Source organism: Tachysurus vachellii, chromosome 13 (assembly GCF_030014155.1).
Source record: "Tachysurus vachellii isolate PV-2020 chromosome 13, HZAU_Pvac_v1, whole genome shotgun sequence".
NCBI lineage: Eukaryota > Metazoa > Chordata > Actinopteri > Siluriformes > Bagridae > Tachysurus > Tachysurus vachellii.
This window is the reverse complement of record NC_083472.1, coordinates 9,580,655-9,603,216: the sequence shown is the minus strand read 5'-3', so window position 1 is coordinate 9,603,216 and position 22,562 is coordinate 9,580,655. Positions and strand designations below refer to the sequence as shown.

Below are 22,562 nucleotides of genomic sequence, written 5' to 3'. Positions count from 1 at the left end.
TCTGTCGTCCACCTCAGCTCATGCAAACTGTATTTTTCTCCATAGCTGACTGAGGTCCTCCCCTAATTTGTGATGTGAGTGTGTGTGAACAGAATGGGGAGGGCCCAGTGCGTGCACTGAGAAGAATCTCTTACACTCAAACCAATCACAGGAGTTTCCCCACCCTTTGTCGCTCTCTCTCTCTCTCTCTCTCTCTCTCTCTCTCTCTCTCTCTCTCTCTCTCTCTCTCTCAATCCTGCTTGTGAGCTGCTGTACTCACGCACATGGGCAGGGAAAAAAGTACAGAGTGAGAAGAGGAGGGGACAGAAAAGCTTAGACAGCTTCTGGTTCTGCTTTCAAACACTCGCTGCATGCCATATCACCTCCTCGTGCGTACAAAACTGCCGTGGCAGAGACACTCTCATTCAAACACATTCAGGGAGCAATCCCATCTTGACAAATATACAAACACACAGCTTGTGTCCAGCCACCCACTCTGACAACTTCGACTCTGACGGAGAGCACCTGCAGGGAATTCTATACACTCACAGCCAAAACAGACATACGCCTGTTTCGCTGGAGTTTCAGAGCTGCCAGGACTACTGATTGGACGTGTGTGTATGCGGATCTGAAAGGAACTGGATCTTTTCTGAAATTGGCCTAATGTCAAACGAAGACTGTCGTTCCCCCATTGGCCTGGACTGCTGCAGCTGCTGCATGGATCTGGCCAATGAAAGTGATACAGAACCAGGGCGATCTGGACTCCCAAGCCTGGGAAGCCCGACCTCCATCAGTAACTTTAGACAACTCCGGGACCAGCTGATCTTCCAGAACCTGAACACAGACAAGTTAAACACCATCATGAGACAGGACTCGATGGAGTCGGTGGTGCGTGACCCCTGTTACCTGCTCAACGAGGGAATCTGTAACAGCAACATCGACCAGACCATGCTGTCAATTCTGCTCTTCTTTCACAGGTACACACACACACACACACACACACACACACACACACACACACACACACACACACACACACACACACACACTCACACACACACACACACACACACACAAACACACACACACTTTCTACACATGGCCAAGGGCAGCAAATCATTCACACTAACCCATGATGATTTGATTGGCAGATTATAGAAGAAATTTAATAACAATTAAAAAAAGTTTTTCTTTAATGTTGTTTAATGCATGTTGAATCCTGACTCGATGGAACTCGATGGAACAGTTCATTAAGAATGGATTAAATACTCAGAACTGTGCCAAAGAATTCAAACTAAATCTGTAACCTCATTTCTAACCTCATTTTCTATATAAGCACAAACTATCACAGTAATTAAACCTACTGAAGAACTACTTTACTACTTGAGGATGTAAGCTTGTGGATACTAATCAATTAATAGCAAAGTTAAATCCTTTACAGAAGACTGAGATAGACTGAGTGCTGTCACGACAGAATATAATTGTAAATCTTATTATCATCTTCATCTTCTATCTATCATTACCATTTCAAGAATATTCCTATAAATAATATGAGTATATTTACAATGTACAGTGCACTAAGTATATAATAATAGAGTCTAAGGGTGAGCCTGATTTCTGGACATCCTTCCTTTATATCCAGGAGTTTGAAAGTCTTTTGTATAAATGATGTTTGCTTGTGCTTCTTACCTCTCAGACTACAGTGAAAACGTAATATAAAGTAATTCACAGAAGGTTACAAAGGAAGAGTAATTCCAAGTAATTACCGGTGAGGTCTGGCACATTTAATCACTGGCTGCATTTTTGTTTTTCCAGAAGCACACTTCCAAATTCTCCTTATTAACTCTGCTACAGATTGAAATGTTTAGTCTGATGCTATATTTAGAGGAAGGACTCATGCATGTGTGAAATGTGTTTTGACACTTGTTGATTAACTGATAGAAGTATCTGTCAGGATAATAATGACTCATGGCATTATCTGCTGCCAGTGCACATTGTACACTTTTGGGCTTCATATGTCTGTGCTTTTATGTGAGTTTGACAAATGCATAGATGAAACATTTAAAACACACCCTGCAGACAAAGCTTCCTTAAGAGACATTTGGCAGGTCATTACACAGCGAAGTATGTATTTTGTGTCTTTTTTCTTTTCCCCACTGAGTGATAAGTGACATCATAGTGTACCTTTATTCAGCAGCAAACCTGTACAAGCCACAGGTTAGACATTTCGAAACAGATTTCTCAATCGCTTTTAAGTAATTATTTAGAACTGAATGCAAGCTGAATCACTGACTTCTAACAGTTTTTTTTTATGCTTGTAAAATGATTAATGGCTAATTTCTTGTGCTAACGTATCACTTAATACCACAAAACCTCTAGGCAAATTAGCAATCATAAATTTCTAATGATAACTGGCTGATGAAAATCAGGGAGGAGTCAGATAAGGTGCACAACCTTCCCAGGTCATAGATCCCCCTTTTATAGTGTTTGTATTGCTAAAAACATTTCACAATAACAATGATAGTGATTTATGCATGAAATAAAACACGACGTGGCGTGCAACATGTTATCTGTTACCACCTGGAAGCTGATTATTTTTCAATAACAAGCATGCTCTGTCATGTTTTATTCCTCTTATAACACAATTCTTATTAAAGAATGCCACATATTTAATCCATCTATAGCTAAGTTTATTGTTATGCAATGTCTGTGAAAAAAGCTTTTTATTACCATTTATACTATAACAGCTATAAACCCAACAGTCTTTTTTTTTTTTTTGTTTACCTCTCTTTTAAATTTAATAGGAAAAAATGCAACTTGTCAAGTCCTCTATCCTGAAAACTGATTAAAAAAGTTTTCTTTGCAGAAAACCTCATCATATCAACAATTGCTGTCACTATATACAATAGCTGTTTTTAAGCTTTTACTGGTCCCTGAAGGAAGGTTTTGGGACAAGAAAGTTGTGTTAGAACTCTAACTTGTGTTAGAAAATTAAACAACAACAGCTTTTGACGAATCAGAATAAAGCAGTCAGCAGCACTGAAGTATTTCCTAATGAAATTCTTTCCTAATTTAGAATAATTACATTAGGCATATATTTTAATAGCTCATGTTCATTAGAGAAAAAATTATTTAAATTCAGTGTTAGTCATATTGTCTGTTAAGTGATATCATCACATACAGTATTTTAAGATCAGGGCTTGGGCCTTGAATCTTTGAATTATTGAAAACTAAAGATGCTTTTTTAATTTTTCTTGAATTCCCCCTTTCAGATGTAGCACTAAAAGACTACAGTCAAAGATGCATAATTGATTAATTGCATAATTGAACATATGAGAAATGTGGAGGATATATAAGACCAGAAACAAATATTTCTATCATGAGCCTATCTATCATACACGACGTTATTCTTAGAAGCCACTGTTAATAAATACCCAGGTGCTTTTAGTCACTATGTGACCAGAAAAGCAATTGCACCACGGCTGTACTGTGCTTTAGAAGCAATGCCCCTCCCTCCTCCTCCATTTACTTACATAATGTCATATTTTTATATTTCACTCAGTCAAGCAGAAATATTTCATATAATAAGCCTAAATAATAAGTTGCATGTTTCCTAAGATGTAAACTCTTGATATTTTTTGAAAATAGCACAGGGCTATTGATATAGCTGAGATAATGGGGGTCTGTGTCTGAAAGTGTTTAGGACAGAGAGTAACTGGGAGATTTGGCAAGACTGCTTTCTGGTGTCCTGTACATGGAAGAACTCTGTGACCTGTTTTCTAAAAACTAAACAACCCTGAAGAGTTTATTTAATGTGTTGAAATCCATGTAAAGGATTTGGACTAGGGTGTTGTCAGCCTTAATGCTGCACTATTATTTTCCAAGTAGCCTTTAAGTTGCTTCATGCCAGCCATCTCTATGAGGATTATATCTGGGTGGAGGTATATAAACTTTGTGTCACTCAAACATTAAGATGGAGTTAACAATAAATGCTAATGCTGGATTAAGGTTAATACAAGCAGGAAAACTTATTCATGTTTACAGGTTATGCCTGTTTAAGGTCTGAGCCTCAGTGAACATATAGTAGATCTAACATCCTAAAGCTCCCTCACAAACAATCACGGGTACTCTTGAGCCTAGACTGTTTATACCACACTGCGGTGTTGAATTTTCTAATCTGATTGGTCAAAAGGTGTTGACTTATTTTCTAAAACATTAAATTAGATACTTAAATAATAAAAACTTGACCAGACCATGGGCACACCTGAACAGAGCAATACACTGTGTTCTCAGGCTTAGGTCTCAGGAGTAAATTTTTGGACTTCCTTATGTTCATGGTGTCATTCTTTTCCTGTAGTTAACACAAAAATATGTCAGACAGCAGCTAAGAAAGCACACACGGTCACTCATAGACAAGGATTCAGGAATCATGTCTATAACACAAGTCAGGATTAAAAAGCACACATACAGTTGTGTCTACAACACAAACGATACGAAAACAACCCTGGCACAGTGGCCTGCTTGGGGACTTCAACTTGTCTCCAGAGTGGGAGGGAGGGGACTGTGTAGGGTTATAAACAATATGCCAGAGATTTGGAAAAACAGCAGGAAAACCCCAAACGAAGGGACAAATAATTAAAGACTGCAAAGTTCTGTCTCTTACCATTTTCTTCTCATAATTTTAAGAGGTGTAGTATGGTGTTGTGCAACTCTGTACAGTTTTTCTGTGTATTTTTTTTTATTTGTCTATCCTAAAACAGACTAAATTTCTGGCTATATCAAAATGTTAGGGCTGCAATAGCCTATTTAAAAGACAGAAATCACCAAAGGATGAAACACATTTTCATGGATTCCTTTTAAGCCTGCGGGATATTTCTTGAAAGGAATATGGGCCAGACTACTTACGCAAATACTTCTGGGGTCATGCAAGGCGCTTGAGGTTTTGGCTGAAGAGCTTCCTTTTGAAAGTTGTTTTGGAGAAAGTAAACCTGATCCTACAAGATAGGATAAAGCAGGGGAAATCTGGGCTTTGAGGACCCCAAGCATTGTGAATAAAGTACTTCCTACCTCTACAATGCCCCTTAACCTGCTTGTATGCTATAGCCATCTCTTGGAAGGAGATCAAGTGAATGCATTTCACAAGTCACAGTGGCTGCTCCCAGCTGTGTCAATAAATATTACAAAACAAAAAGTGCAAGGGAAAAGCACAGTGTGAACAGAAGCGCTAATTCAGGGAAGCCTCTCCCCTGGGAAATACACAAAGCTGAGACAAGGTTTTCATAACTTCCTGTATGACCTCATTTAAAATGAAAGAATGAAATACTTTTTTGAGAAATTAGCTATTTAAAGAAAGGATTTATAAACTACAGTTGCCAGAAACTGTAAGGTTGTCATGGATTGGACTTCATTAATGGCTTTAGCCTGGTCATGATCATAGTGGATTTAAAGCGATATCGCTAGCACACTCTGGGGGGAGAACTCATAGGATAGGTGAAGCAGGAATAAATACACCATCATTTTTTGGGAGGTCTGAACCACAAACCAGAAAACCCGGTCATCGGAAAAACATGTACAGAAACACCAGACAGAGAGTATCCCAAGCTTAGGAGCAAACCGGAGGTTGTGAGGTAGCTATGTTTGCTGCTGTGCAATCATGATGCCCCTAGCAAGAACTAATGTAAAGCTGTCAGGAATATCAACACCTTCTCTCAAAATGTGTTGAGAAATAATTAAGTTAAGATAAACATCCACTGAAATCACTTGGCATCTAAAACCATACTGGCAAACCTTGACATCAATGTCACAACACATAATTTGGTAATTTTATAAATTCTGAAGCGATGACTACAACAGGAGTGGCAGATTTATTTGGAATCATCTTGTAATTGTAGTTAAAGACAACCCACTTGATCATATAATTGCTTTCAAAATAGGGATTATGATTCAACTCAAACATTGACTATAGTGGGTGTAAGTAAATTGTCAGGGGAATCGCATAAACCTAGGAGTATGATATCCTTTTTAATTGACAGGTTGAATAAAAGCATTGTTAATGACTCAGTCAATGAAAGGGGCCAACTGCTTGGTGCATGGTGCTTTTCTTCACCGAAACAGTGCAATTGGTACAAAAAGCCACTGCTTACAAGGCACACCCAATCCTGGTATTTTCAAAACCACCCAAAACATCTGACTGAATAGAATCAAGCAGATAATGCCAAACTATTCAGTATCACCGTAATAGACACTGTAGATGTGAATCAAACAATGTCAGACACGAAAAAATTTTGCTTCTGAGCCCATGTGGTTAGCAAATAATGGAGTAATAAAAGAGGCAGAATGAAAAGGTTGATTATTCTTACTAAAGGAAAGTAAAACCATTTATGTATTAGGAACAAAACAAAGCCATAAAACTTATCTATGTACTGTATGCTTTCAGATTAGCCAATGCTAAGCAATGCTAAGCTAATGTAAATAGCCTAGTGCTCTTAGCTTGTGAAACACACACAGGTCAAGGGTTTTTGGCTTACAACGCAATCTCTCTTGGATGGGCTCAGTGATGTTGATCACAGAGCTAGTCGAAGCCTGAGTATACTCGACGAATTGCCTTAAGACATGGCTGTCTTTAAACACAAATCTGTAGAGAGCCATTGCAATTAAATACCAATACATCTCCAGTTTAATTAATTTTGCAAGACTTTGTAAGTTAATATAGATGAGAAATCTAGTCATGTATGTATGTATGTATGTATGTATGTATGTATGTATGTATGTATGTATGTGGTCTTGTGAGACTACTGGGTACGTCGCAAAGCCAGAAATTTAACAAGTTCAGAATGCTATTGTCAACGCAGCTGAGGAGGTCAAAGTGAGGTAAATCTTATCCAAAAAATTTTACTCATGCCCACAGAGAGTGCTGGCAGGAACAGCTGTGGACTGGAATAGCTCACCTTTGGGTTCAGACCTGGCCCAATGCCCTAAAAAGGCCAAAATAACTCTGCAAAAATCTGCACAGCTTCTCCACTCAATTGTCTGCTCTCGCTGATCCAAATCAATACTGAATCAACCTTCTGACAGAATCTGAGCACAACAGAAAATATGCTGCATCTTTTTCTCTCTCTTTTTCTGTCTTTGCTGTAATAATAATGGCATTGTGTTTATATTATAATTTAGTTCTAGAAAGATTATAAAGTTTACTTTATAAGTAAGGTGCTGTAGTGTCACACCCAAGTTTTATTAGAGAAATAAATTAGGGAATGTTTGCAAAAATGTTAAAAACTGAGATATAGAGTGTTAAAACATTAACAATCTGCGGCACTACAAAACCTGACAGTATTATGGCTTTGAAAATACCCAGTAGGAATATTTATAATTTAGTAAATTATGTTACAATAAACAATAGTGACTAGACATGCTAGCATACACGATATGATGGAATTAGTTAAGGAGAGGACAGAAGGAGTTGATTTTGCAGGGTCTAATGTAGAAAGCTGCACAAGTTTGAAAATCCTGGCATCCCTAATACCATCCCCACCTTATGCTCATTGTCTTGGTCCACAATTTTCCACCACACCCCATCTCTGCACCACATATATATATGTCGTAGATGGTTTACGTACTATAGTTTTTACTTTTATTTACTTTTGGAAGAATTTTTTGTAGAATTTAATTCCTTATTTAATTTAAATAATTAATCCTTTCGATTGACTGATTGATTTGGTTTATTGTTTAGGTTTTTGTACATATACCTTTACTGTGTCATTTTAAATGTATTATATATTTTGATATATTAAATTCTTTAATTACTATTAAATTCTTTAAGCATTATTTCTCTTATAGTGAATTTACATTTTCTATTTTATAACATTATTATTATTATTATTATTATTATTATTATTATTATTATTATTATTATTTGTATATAATAATAATAATAATAATAATAATAATAATAATAATACATTCATAAACATGTCATTTTAAAACAATATTCCACATATAGTTATGTACATATTGACTGATTTCACCTTACACATTTAATCATTTTAACAAACAATGCTCTCCAAGGGTTCTTCATAGAAATCTTTCTCAAGTACAGAACTGCAGGGAACCTCTTTTTGTTTTTGTTTTGTTTTTTTAAAGAGTGCACCGCAATTCCTATTTCTGATCCACTTTCCAGTGTAGAAATTTGGCAATGTCAATCAGTGGCATAACAAAATTTGGATATTAATTTGTATTTCCAAATTTTAGCCAGATTTGTTTGTTTGTTTTTACTATGTCAAAAAAAAGAACCTACAAGATTCATGATTTGAATTCAACAGAAACATTGCAGACGGTATTTTGAGTTATTTATATACCTGATAAACAATTTTTTCTTATTGATTTGAAGGCTGTTGCTGATTTTTTTTCACAATCTGTTTATGAAGGAGTGCCACCTCTGCATTGCCATGATTCCTCAGATATTTGCCTAGCTCATTTGTGGCCACCACGCCATCGGGAGTGGCTGTCAGCCGAATGACTTACATAAGAGATAGTGTATGACAGCGAGGGCAGAGTGGTGAGCTCTGTTAAGGTGCTGCTCTGCATTAGTCCTATCTACTCACATTCAGGCAATGACATCTATTACGATAATGAGAGAGACTGTCAGCAACAGCCATCCCCCTTCCTGGCCAAGCATAACCCAACTCTTGCAATCAGATCCTGTCCACCATGACCTAGATGCTGGTGCTAATGTGATCTCTGTGACATTGTTAACAAGGCTAATGCAAATAACCCAATAATAAAGAAGCTGTTATTTTTTTTTTAAATTGTGCAGAAGCTAGCCTAGCTATGGATGAAGGATTGTTGGTGTCATGTTTACACTGTTCTAAGATTAACCCAGACAAGGCCTAGCTTAGCCTGAAAGAATCATTGTGTCGTGTCTCCATATAAAGAGGGAGAAATGAATCATCCAGATATCACAGCTTATCCTTTGTTTGACTAGAAAGCTCCAAATAATGCTTTTCCTCAGGCGTGTTGTTTGGCAGTCAAAGCATTGTGAACACTACACATGCATGTTACATAGTACTGAAGCTTGCCAGTGAAACAGTATGATTTTACTCTGTACCTTTACACTGATGTTCAGGTCATTGTCTGTGTGCCGACTGCAGTTGTACTGTTGAGTCTGGCAAGCGAGATTTTCTTTCTCCAAAACAGCCTTTCCTTTGTAAACAACTTTAAACTCTCTGTTTTGGTTTGTGGCCCCTGATGGGTAATTACAGGAGCTTTTTTGTTTTATAAAATGCCACTCTCACGCAACGGTTTGAGGCCATATGACAAGCTGTAAAAACACTGTGATTTTCTCTGTGAAACACTGTGACTGCATATTTTAATCCAACTTTTAGGTGGCAAGTGGTAATTTCTACACTATGGTAAACATCAGTTTGTCTAATAAAGCAATACACATGAACACTTCAAATTTGAGTTGAATTACCAGCATACAAATTTGCATTAATAGAATATCTGAAACAAACCCTTCATAATATAGATTTCAGAAAGCACAAACTTGAACAATGTTTTTTATCAGACTAAAGAATTCAACTCGTGTTGTAGCAGATAATTTCATCATAACATATCCAGAGATCGGTTTCTCACTGAGACATATAAGGTGATACTGCTACTGCTGCAACTCAGGCCTTACTTAATCAGTGTCTTACTTAATGTTGCAACCCTTTGTTACATTAGTGTGATGAAAACAAGAAGAAAAAATACCAGAAGTGTTTTTTTTTTTTTTTGCTTGCACTTGTTCAAGCATATACAAGATTTGTCCAATCTAGGTGTGTCAGTTTGTTAGGGACTGAGCGGTGGTTGGTTTAGGAATGAGGATGCTGGTATATATGATTAAAATTTTTAGTTATGTCCATGAAATAAGATCAATATCATAATAAAAATATGGCAAAATGTCATACAAAACAAAACTAATGATAGAAGTATTTGCCAACAATTCCTATATATTTGTTTGCATTTTTTGCATATTCACAGTGACTTCAGACTGTTCTCCACTCTTACTATGAGTATATCATTTTATATTCTCTAAATCAATGGACTCAAACAGTGTCTATTGGCAAAAGGCTAAAATTGGACTTAACCAAAAAGTTTATACTTATGTAAGTTTTACTTTTAACCAAAATTGGTGCTCATGTGTAACATACAAGTATAGGACATTTTGTTGTAATGCATAAGATTGTGATTGAATGAGGTAAATACAGTCCCAGTTATAGATCCGACGATCTGAAATCACTGATTTCATTTTGGCCTTTTCAATAATCCGTGCAGTGTTTGGGCATGTAAAGATTTGTCCTTTACTTTCCACTCATTTCCTATATTGTGTTTACCACAGCTGTGGGAAAATAACGGGGAAGGCAATTTTAGTTAAGCAACCTTTATGTGGCTTTACAGGAAACTATCAGCTTCTCTTGGAAACACCCTGTTTCATGCCTGTGCCAGTCTCCTTTTGTGTTTTCATTAGAAAATAAAACAAAAACAAAAAAGTCCCAATTTTTATGCCTATAAGTGTTAGTCTGCACTAGACCTTTTCACCTTTAAGGCTTTTTCTTGTAAGTTAGGATTAGGTTAATTGCTTGTAAATACAGGATTGAACAAGTTTGCCTTCAGACTCCTGAGATGGGGTCATACTGAGCAGGCTGCTGTATTAAGAGCGCTCTCTGCCAAAAACAGGGACTGATTGATCTGATTGTCTTTAGGCCTTTCCCAGGTTAAAAAAAATCATCTGAGCATGATTCTGTCTGAGCCTCACTTTTTATGATCTATTTACTAAAACTGCTGTGCCACAGTTTGACTAGCTCTAATCATTCTGCATGCACTAGCACCTCTGTTGTCAAAGAAGGACACTAAGTGCCATTTACCCAGTTTGTGGTGGCATTCTTTCCACTGAGATGTCATAGAGCAAATCATGAGCGAGGTACAAGTCTGCCTGTTAACATGGCAGCTAATAGGCAAATGACTCAGCAGAGCAAAGCAGTCTGGAAAACAGAGAAGAGCAAAAGAACACAGCTTACACGTCCTGCCAAAGAAACCCACATAGACTGCCAAGAAACCCAAGAGAATGAGGCCTGGGACGTGAAAGATTTTGCTCTATGTCAGTGCAAAGGGTTGAATGGATTCCACAGAGCAGGGCTCTTGGAATCCAAAAAAGTCTTGTTTGTTGCATGATTTCATTCACTTGCAGTGTCCTAATCCTCGCAGGGTGCATTTAATGGACATATAAAAGTATTTCTACATGCAAAAAAGGAAAACCTTGAAATGCTGAAATGCTTAGCATAATTTTACTAGTAACATGCTAACAATGAATATATTGAAACTTGCATTACAAAACATTTAGATGGTTTAGCATTAGCTTCTTCTTTTAACTAATTCTGCATTCTCAAGGCCTGCAAGTTTTGGCACGGTAAGCGTCATCACATAAGTTTAGATTAGATTAAGACAAATTTTGTCCTTTTGTCTTTATTTCAGAATCCCTTCAATTTCCAGACAGTTCTTGTATTCTTCCTATTAGTTGCTGTTCCTTATTTAGGTCTTCTCCCCTAGTTATTGATCTACTAAAATGAAAAAGAGCAGACAAATCATTCATTTCACAGTAATGTACTGGCTTTCCTTCACATATGATCCCTTTTGATAATTTTTGTCTTAATCTACTTCAGCGCCAGCATAATCTTCCCTCAATGTCAGTTCCATCTTGTATCTACTTAAATCTAAATAAATCTCCATCAATTAAATGGTCTTAAAAATACCTTTTACTTCAACATTGCACTGGAACAAGTTCTTATTGTTTAAGCTCAACACAATGCACTGCTGTATTTACACAAAAGACATGATATACAGTATACTTTGTTTTAAAGCAAAATGTGTTTGGCTACTTTTACCACCCCGAAGTTAATCATTTCCCAGTAGCAAGTTGTTCTGTTCTTATACCACAGCAATATGTTAAAGATAAGACACCATGCTTTTTTATCTGTGTAAAATTACATTTTTTACATGAAGCACTTACAGGGTACTGTAACTGCAATGACAGTCACCTTTCGCAGCATTTGGAAGACTCCTTTATCCAGAGCAACTAACATTTGTATCTTATTTTTATTCGTAATTGAGGGTTAAGGGCCTTGGTCAGGGGCCCAGAACTGGCAGCGTGGTGGACCTGTGATTCCAGCTCACAATCATCCAATCAGTAGTCCAATACATTAACCTCTAGGCCACCAAACCCCCCATATTTCAAAGTTAAAATGGCACAAAAACAAAAAGAATACTATGACTATTTTGATGTTCTCTAAATAAAAAAAAACTCCTTACAAATATTTCTATTAATAATTCGACTTTTTTTAGTTAAATAGCAGCGCTTTAAAATAAAAAACTTTCATGCCACAACCCTGCTGTGGTATGTCAGATATAGTACTTAGTTGATGTTGCACCGAATAAAATCAATAGACTTCTCACACAGCTTACGTGTGCCTTATGTGATGTCCTTTTCTGTGCTTAAGATCTTTTGTTAGGAAGCTTATGTTTATTGTCCTCCTCTCTAGAGAATTCCAATCCCCAGAATTCATTTAAGTCAAGTGTGGAAGTGGCAATGAATTTCATATCTAAGCCACTATAGACCCAAAGCTTATTAGCACCTGGGCCTTGATGCATTTCTTTAGAGATTCCTTTGTTGCTCCTTCTTGCCCGTATTACATGTATGAAGGGCAAACTGTGCAGAACAGATTAAAGAATTAAAGTCTGGTTTATCAGCTGATCCAGTAATAAGAAGCTCATGGTTTTCCATATGTCAGCATTTTTGTTCATGTGAAGTCTGATAACTGTAATAAGGGATCAACACAGATTTTATGGGTACATGAAAACAAAAATGCTCTACAACTGGCAGACTGTAGTCTGGATGCAAACACAGTGAAAAATTTTCAGCGTGCTCTTGAGACTAAAAAAAAACGCTGACTACAGTTCAGCGGCTCTAGTTTTCTAATCATTAACCAGCTTGCATTGTGCAGCAGATCAGTAGTGAAATAGCAAGGAAATTTATTAGCCCAAATTTATTAGTAGCAGCAATGTAAAAAAATATAACCACTTTTTTTTTTTAAGCAATCTTCTTAAAATTAATTCTTTTAAACTTGTAGTGCAACATTCTGTCATGATTGCTGCTTCTGATATATAAAAATACATTTAATGTATTTTAATAAAGCGCTTTTAGTGTCTAGAATCTGTAAAATATATGCATGAAGGAAGGACAAAAATAGTTAAACGTCACGCAAAACCTAGGAATTAGATTCAGAAAGCTGAAGTGATAAGAAATACTTTCGAAAAATGTACAATACTCATAAGAAGTGGTCAGGCACCCATAATGCAAGATCATTGCATGACTTGACATACTTTGTATTAATAAAATGCATCCAATGTACATTTGCTTCCCCTTCCAATTAATGTTTTCTACAGTTTGCCTAAAGAACTGGGAGTACTGCCAAGTACACTATCAGAGGAAGCACAGCAGAACAACAGCTGTGAGCACCCTCGCTCCCCACCTCTTTCTCTTCCTTTTTTTTTATTTCCCTCTTTTGCTGTTCTCTCACACATGCAATGAAACACACACACACACACACACACACACACACACACACACACACACACACACACACACACTTCCACACATACACATACAGAGACATGCACACACAAACACAGACACACACACATAAACACACACGCCCGTCAACTGTGTCAGACAGTGACACAGCACACCCTTCTCACGAACATTCACAAAACGCAAGTGTCTGGAGCTGCAACAATGAGTGTTAATGACAGAAGTATTAGTGCTGCACCCATTTTCAGTTGAAGACCTAACACCTCCTTAAGAAAATACATCACATTGATCCCATTTGTCAGCAAAATAAATAAAAAGGTGCACACAAAATATTTTCGACTCGGAAATATTATAGCTATCAGAACAATCCACCGCACCCCAAACATTGTGTTCAGGCGAATCAGTGTGCTGTGTGCTTTGGATCTACTTCACTCATGTAGAAAAAGAGTCAACAAAGAATACTCAGCAGCTTGAAAGCACAGCGCCTTAACTGCCACTTCCAATCCCACTTCTCAGGGGATCTGTCTAATAATAGGGCTTTTCTGTGTCTGCTTTCCACGCTGTCCTCATGTGAGGGTCACGCAGAGGCTCGTCGTATGCGCTGTTTACTTCCCATGTTGCCAGGAAACTCCTAGTTACCAAGTTTGTATATGGACTGAAGTGCAGGGCTGATTAAGTCCACCTAATCTCCGAGTATATACTAAAGCTGAGTGTTGGCAGGCTTTCTGCAGTTTTTATTATTTACACCATTCTAAATAGGAAATATAAATAGTCACAGATGCTACACAAGCATGTATGTTATAAACTATGTGCAATGCAAAATGAGTTTTAGAGGCAAAGATGTGGATTTGATTGGAATCGCATCATATTTTGGTGCTAAAGGAATCAAAAGAATATAGGACCACTCCGTTCAGGCCAATGATGGACCTGCATTTAAAAATAAATAGACTAATGTATTAAATAATTAGTATCACAGAATCATAAGCATTTACAGGAATTTAACTGATATCCAGAGGTACAAAATACATGGTGTGTGTAGGAAGCCTGACAGATTGATCAGGTGGTTGGATTGTAGACAACTCAACACCCCTGATCAGTAGAGCATGCAAAAGCCAAAAGGCAGAGACAGTGCAAACTTTCCTTTGCCACAAGCAAACATACAGTTCAAGGCAATCTCTCCAGAGGCCTGGGGGGCATTTTGAATGTCAGAGCTAGGAGCTTAACACCTCTGCTCATGCCAGGAATAGCAGAGAACGAGACAAGCAGTCGAGCACTCGTGCACACGTGAAAGGCACGCTAATTACCTGGCTAGGCCAGACAGCAGCACACTCCTGTGCTTCAGGCTAAAGGAGCTTTACATGTTGACACAGTATCAAGATCAGCGCAAAAAAACATGCAGATGGATGAGTGAACTCATTTAGTGGTTTAGGAACATCATTCGGCTGGTGCACTGGGTGGATCTGAGCAAATAATAGAGGGATGGATTGTTTTCATCACTATAAACCCTTAAAGATAATTTTACCTCACAGAGTCTGTAGAATTTTCTTGAGAAACACAAATGGATGTCTGCTGTTGATGGAGATGTTGGTCAAGAAAACTAAAAGTAGACTATCAAAATATATTGGAACACTTTGGGTGGAGCAAGTTAGAATTTCAGACATGTATCTGGTTTATTAGGAATGCTCATTAAGCTATAAAAAAATATTTAGGGGGGGGGGGCACAAGCCACCGTGGCTTAGTGGTTAACAGATTTGCGTCGCACCTCCTGGGTTAGGATTTAAGTTCCAGTCTCCGCCCTGCATGCGGGGAGTTTGCATATTCTTTGCATCTTATAATTGTCCACTGTGTATATGTGTGTGTTTTGTGTGTGTGCCTGCGATTGGCTGGCACCTCATCTAGAGCGTCCTCCTTCCGAGTCCACTGGGATAGACTTCAGGCTTCATGTGACACTGTGCAGGAAAAGCAGTAAAGAAAATAGATTATGGACACGAATGGATGGATGGATGTATGGATGTATAAATGGACACTGGAACATGCCAGTTTTTCTTTTCTTATAGCTGTCTTACCTCATAATGCTTATAATAACTCCTCAAGTTTAACTGGAAAAAACAAAATCCACATGTAGATATAGCTGATGGAGAGGTTTTGAATAAAAGGAGATATTTATTTCGAATTTTTAAATGTCATTCCCAGTGTCAGCGCTTTGTAACAGTTAGAAGAAAAAAGCCTTTACATTTACATGGCAACATGACAAGCTGCATTTTTATGCATTATGAACTTCAAGAGTGAGAGTAAAATAATAATAATAATAATAATAATAATAATAATAATAATAATAATAATAATAATAATAATAATAATAATAATATACGTAATTCCGGTATTTACGAAATATACAGCTAAGCTACAGTGTAAGCATTATCTAATTAGTGGAAGCTCCAAAACATGAAATGTAAGTAAAAATTGACAAACATTCTATAATGCTATAAAAGGAATACAACATTACAGTTTGGAAAGTATTGTTATAGGAAGATCTCTGTATACTGTATATGTCTGTTCCATGTTGACCTGTATCCCACCTTCCACCCACCGGTGTTACATGTAGATGTAGATTTTAAAGCTCTTTTAAAAAGTCTGTGTATTGCCATATTTATTGGGGATGGAAAAACAAACAAACAAACCAACAAAAGCTATATAATGCATAGAACGGTAAGCACCATAGCATGGATCCTTAACCTCACTGACCTTTTTGTACATTACATGTTTTTTGAGCACTGGGATTGTGCCAGAATTTACCCACATATGTGTGAACTCCAGTTTTGCAGCAAGTTTCAGATTGTTCTGGAGATAAAAATGACAGCTTGTTGGCTCCAAACTCTCTGCCTACGTGTGCAAATCCTACACATCATCTACCTCATCTCTCTTCTGCTCTGTTTAGCTGCACACTTCACTCTGGCTTTTTGAAAGTGAAATGCGATGAGAGTGTGTACAGTATGTCACTGCTTTGTCAAACTATTTTACTGTATGTCATGTTTTATCTAAACTGAAATTAAGAGTAGAAAATAGAATCTGCACACATATTCACACAAACCTTCATGTGCATGCTAACACACCTGTGTATGCTGCTCTCTAAAGCAAGCCTGCACTAGCTAGACACAGCTTGCATTTGGCTCTAGCCTGACTTTTTCTTGGAATTGTCTTTAGACCTAAGATCTGGGCTTAAATACAAAGTATGTAAGAAAAGACAATGAGGAATAAGTGCACTAAATCTGTCCTGGCATCCAAATTCATAGCCTGAACATGTACATGAACATGAACGTTCCTACTCACTGCTCTCACAGCTTCTTTAACCTATTCTGTGCGTGTATGTACTCTATTGTCAGAGTGAACAATAAATGACATCTTTAGTCCTGCATTGTGTAAAGAATAGATAGATAACAATACTAGAAATAATTATTGTGGTTAAGAACATAATAGACAGAAAGGGCAATAACATTCGAAAAACAAAGACCAAACTTTCTTTGCATTCACCTCATTCAAGACAATTGAATCCACCGTGTCAAGACTGTGTTGAAAAATAATGGAAGTAATAAAAGCTCTGATGCGTCTAAGAGGATGAATGTATCAGCCGTAGCACCATAAAAAAAAAACCACAAAAAAACACCACCATCTTGTGGCTTTCCGTTGTCTGAGAGGTTAATTATTCTTTGTGCCCACGGGATAATGAATTCCTTAAATTGTCATTGTCTAGAGGCACCACAGGAACAATGTTGAATTTCAATACATTTAGCCTTATTTTCAGGCCTCATTGCCTGCAACAAACAAAGCAACTCTCTGCCAGCCCTGTACCTGAGCAAATAAATGAGACACAGCGGGTGTACGCCTGGCTCTGCTTGCAGAAGAGGCGTGCTCTAATGAGTTGATTCGGGCACAGCGTCTATGCTGTGCTGTTGATGCCATCCGATCCACATGAGAGTGGATTCTTGGAAGAGTCGCGTTGTCTGCTCTTGGCACTGTTTCCTTCTGCTAGAGCCAAAACAACACTGCTGCTTTTCAAGGCAGGAAGGGCAGTGGCTTTGTGATCACCCAAACAATAACCCCGAGCCATGACCCGTGTCTGCTTTGGTCTGGTTCTGATGTCATTCAGCTCAGAGTGAAATAAGGGAAAACTAGTATCTCAATCTGTAATGGCTCAATTTGTAGATTTATCCCTCGTGTTCTTAGAAAAGAGAGAGAGAAAAGATATCTTAGCAGGAGACAATATTGTCCATCCATCCATTTGATGTAGCGCTACTAGATCGGAAGGGAGCCTGGAGTATATCCCAGAAGACTTGGGGCAGAAGGCAGGGGATACCCTGAACAGGGTGCCAACCCATCATGGAGCACAATCACACACACACACACACACACACACACACACACACACACACGCACAGCCTACAATGCATGTCTCTGGACTGGGGGATGAAAGTAGAGTACCTAGAGGAAATCCCTTAAGCAGAAGGACAAACTCCAGACACAAAACCCTCAACTCCGGAGGATTGTCTTATTCTATTGGTAAATAATTGTACTTCTTTCAAGGAATAAATGTTCAAGATTAGCAAACTGATGCTATTTTCAGATATTTTTATTAGTAGAGTAGACAGTTTCAAACTAGATGTTAGAAAAATATCTTGAAATATGCTGCATAATCTTATATATAAGATTATAATCTTATAATATCCAAGATATGTGTTAATTGCTAAGATGGGCATTTCTGCAGCAACTGTTGAGCAAGCTCACACATTGAGCAAGAATATCTACAGGTTAACCCCCACACTTATAAGTGATTATGAGTGTAAATTATTCATTCATTCACTACCTCGGGTCATGGGGAGCCTGTGCCTATCTCAGGCGTCATCGGGCATCAAGGCAGGATACACCCTGGACAGAGTGCCAACCCATCGCAGGGCACACACACACACTCTCATTCACTCACGCACTCACACACTAGGGACAATTTTCCAGAGATGCCAATCAACCTACCATGCATGTCTTTGGACCGGGGGAGGAAACCGGAGTACCCGGAGGAAACCCCCAAGGCACGGGGAGAACATGGGGAAAACTCCACACACACAAGGCGGTGGCGGGAATCGAACCCCGACCCTGGAGGTGTGAGGCAAACGTGCTAACCACTAAGCCACCGTGCCCCCCAGTGTAAATTATTTTAGAGTCTATTTCATCTGGTTACACAAGGTTCACAATCTCTGTAAAATATATTTTTGAAGATAATATTACATTTTTTATATTTCTTGACCAAAGAAGAGCCTATTCTTTCTTATGGCAAATAGAACTTTATAATGATAAGTTTGTGTTTTAGGAAGGCTTTAAACTTTAAAATGTTGTCATACACAAAAATCATACCCATCTTATCTTAAAATAATTTCCAAGCCTTAAGTGCCATTGTAAAAAGCTGCTAAATTTTTTTTAACATGGTCAGAATTTTTATTTATTCAAATTTCAGAATGTGAGCACTGCTTTAATGGATTTCTTAAAACCACCAAAAGATAATGGGAAATTCATTTCATGGAAAATCATACTAACTTGTCCACATAAATCAATAATCCAGAGTTGCTGGTCAACATGCCTGGCCCCTTGTACACTGACTTTCAAAGATATCATGCATGCTAACGTACAGAAAAATATCCTTATTAACTCCTTAAAGGTCATTGGATATTGCAAGTCTCCATAACATTGCTAAGAGCTTGTTTTTGTTTATGCAAGACAATTTTCCAGAAGAACCTGGATCATAGTATTTGGTGTCATTAACAGACATTAACATTTAGGTGTAGCTTTAGACCATTTGAATCATATTGCTTGACATTGAGAAAGCATGTTATATCTATTTTAGAATTCAATTTAAATTATAAAGGGTTCATCTAGTACAGTATGGCGAAGACAAAGTAAGTGCACAATGTAAACCTGACTTAAGTTAAACAGGACTTTTAGTTGGCTTGTAGCTGCACCTTACATCTGAGGGATATAAATATGCACTTGCCATGGTTTAATTTATGTTTTGTCCATGCATGTTGTATGGTTGTGTTGAGGAAAAGCCCACTGCAGAAGCAGTTGCTGTGTTTACAGCTTTCTCAGGCGCTGCAGATAAGGCTGGTTATATAAACCTGCCGTGACAATGGACTCCACTTTCTTGAGAAGCAGCAAAAGCCCACAGGAGGCCGTTGTGTAACAAGAAACATGGATTAGCGCAATCGCAGAGAGCTCATGCGTGGGAGAGCAACTCTGGCATTTCTGCGCCTCTGCGTAAAACCATGCATTATTAAGTGTGCCCATTTACAGCAGCACCACCACAGTTGCACAGCTGCACTTACATCTGGGACACTCTGGAACACTCTGTCTTCACCATGGATATGAACAAGGGAGTCAGCCCAAAGCATCTTACTGTGAGCTGAGCTGCTGATGGCGGGTTCGGTGATAATGCCTGACATTAGTGCTTGTAGATAAGCACACCATTTCAGTCAAACAGTCACACTGGGCTGTGAAGCAGAACTCGCTCTGGGACACTAAGCAGATTGTGATCATGTAGATAGGGGCTAATCAGATTGGAAAAGCTCAGTGTGGAGCATCTTCGTGAATTTCTGATCTGGCTTTAAGCCTAAGGAGAAATCCTTTTACTAAAGGCGTGACAATGACGCAAAACTATAGAACTGTGCAACAACAACATAGGAAAACTCAGAACAGAGGGCACATTCTGGAAAATGTTTTAAAAAAATTATATTTAGAGGTAGAAGCCATTAAATCATACAAATAAAATGATAGTGATGATGGTTCCTTTTACAGGTTGCATGATTTTTATGATTTTAAAAGAGTGATGCACAAAGAAGTGTATTTAAAAATATTCCAATGCACCACAATCGCATAGCATGTAACTATGTTGTCCTTCATATCATGAATTTGGACAAATCAGGTTTTACTTTTGTTCATACCAAAAGAGATAAAAAAAACCCCCAAAAACAATAATTTAGAGTTTATTGAAGCTACACTATCAAATCACTCAGATATATGGTGAGGCATTCAACAACTCAACATAAACTTGCTTCATGTGTATAAATTCTCCGAATCATAATGATCCTCACATGAGAAGAAATAATTATTGCTTAAATTTTTATGACAGAACAATAGCTTTGCAGTCTAAGGTACATCCACAGATTCACTGCATGTTGTTATTTGACATGGTAGTAAATAGGTTCACACCTGGAATTCAGAACAAATGGAATCTGAAGCATTTGCACTATATACACACCCTAGAGAACTGACTTGTACTGTCTGCCTCTCCAAAGAACTCATGTCCTTCTGCAGTGCTTAGTATATCTGTAATAAAGTGAGACAAGACGCCAGCTAGAAATGGGATTCCCCTTGGCTCATCAAGTCAGGAGATTTGGTTTATGTTGCTCATATCACCATTGATTTAGGAACTGGCTGGGTCCCAATTCTCCACTGTATAACCTTGTGGTGTGCATTAACTAGCACTATCAGCCAGCCAGGTTTGTAATAGAGCTAGATGTGAGACGTAAGAATGGTTAACATGGCTTAGAAAGAGGGAGAGATACACAATTGAAAAATGTTGTCAGGTAAAATGTAGAGGAAACAGTCTCCACTGTTAATTACTGTGACACTAGTATCTATGAGCTCATGTATGTTGAAGAGTGTAGATAGCATTTTCTCAGAGTGTGTGACAACATGTGCGGCAGTTAAAGGAGGAATTAATGAGGTTAGGTGGCTTCACGTGTCAGAGGAAGCACGTGTTAAGCATTTTTCACGTTGTAGTTGCTGGTGGGTGGGAAATTGGCAGTTGAACAAATTAGGAAGAACATTCTAAAGTAATATGCCTTTAGATAGGCCTCCGTCCTAAATCATTTGTTAGTAGGAAAAACTAGTCTAGTCTTCTACATATAAACATCAAGGTTCCCCATGAAGACAAATTAAACATTTGTGTTTGGTAGTTTATTTTTTTATCCTAAGATTGTACTGTATTTAACACTATAGCAATTTCTATAACAAAATCCTCTTGTTCACATTGCCTTAAAATGTCTGTTTAATTCATCCTTATTGCATGTGAAACAGATTCAATCAAACGATGATATTTTGATATACACTCATTAGTTTATATATTTTTACTATTATGATGATCATACAGTATACATCCTGCTTACTATTTTGTTTCTAGATTGTATAAAATTCAGAGAGATATATTTTATTGTTGATGGAGCAGATATCAGAGAAGACGTCATAAGCTTCCTAAAGCTGAATTAAATGGTGCACGTGTTGTACATGTCTATGTGTTGTGTGTGTACATGTGTATATGTTTTATGTGTACATGAATACATGAGTACGTGCTGTACGTGTTGTACGTGTTGCACGTGTTGTACGTGTTGTACATGTGTACGTGTTGTATGTATACATGTGACAATGAATTCGTTAAATTCAGCCTTATATAAATGTCACATACCCAATCAAATAATGGTGCCATTTAGAGCTTTTACCAATCGTGTAACTGTGGTGTATCACGTGATCAGCGTACAGTATTACCCGCGTGGGCGTGCAAGTGAAAGAGCTGGAAAATTACCTTATTTGTTCCTACTGATGGCCAGGCAGAGACATACGGAGCACTTTCAGTATGTCACTCAAGGCCAGATGAAGCTGTACGATGTAAAGCTGTTTACTGTGCACACATTACAACATACCACTCTGTCTAATATAAAGCAAAGGAAATTTCTGTGACCTTTTTGCAGCATTAAAGCCTTTGCAATGGCTGGAATCTGGAAACCCACTTATTTTTTTCCCTGTGTACAGTATAGGTCAAGCATACAAAAGAACAAAAAACACATCTTTGAAATATTTAAATACATGATTTCTGCTGCAGTGTGTATGATATTTTAAAGCTCAACTTATTGCATCATGCAGG

At 37.7% G+C, this 22,562-nt stretch overlaps 1 protein-coding gene across 1 annotated transcript in view; it reads left to right on the top strand.

The window, feature by feature from the left end:
- Nucleotides 1-267: 267 nt before the first annotated feature.
- tsc22d3 (TSC22 domain family, member 3) overlaps nucleotides 268-22,562 on the top strand; it is a 30,770-nt gene continuing 8,475 nt past the window's right edge. Inside the window, exon 1 of the mRNA XM_060885333.1 lies at nucleotides 268-956. Within this exon, the coding sequence (XP_060741316.1) occupies nucleotides 643-956 (314 nt within the window). The 5' untranslated portion in view covers nucleotides 268-642. The remainder of the gene's footprint in view (nucleotides 957-22,562) is intronic.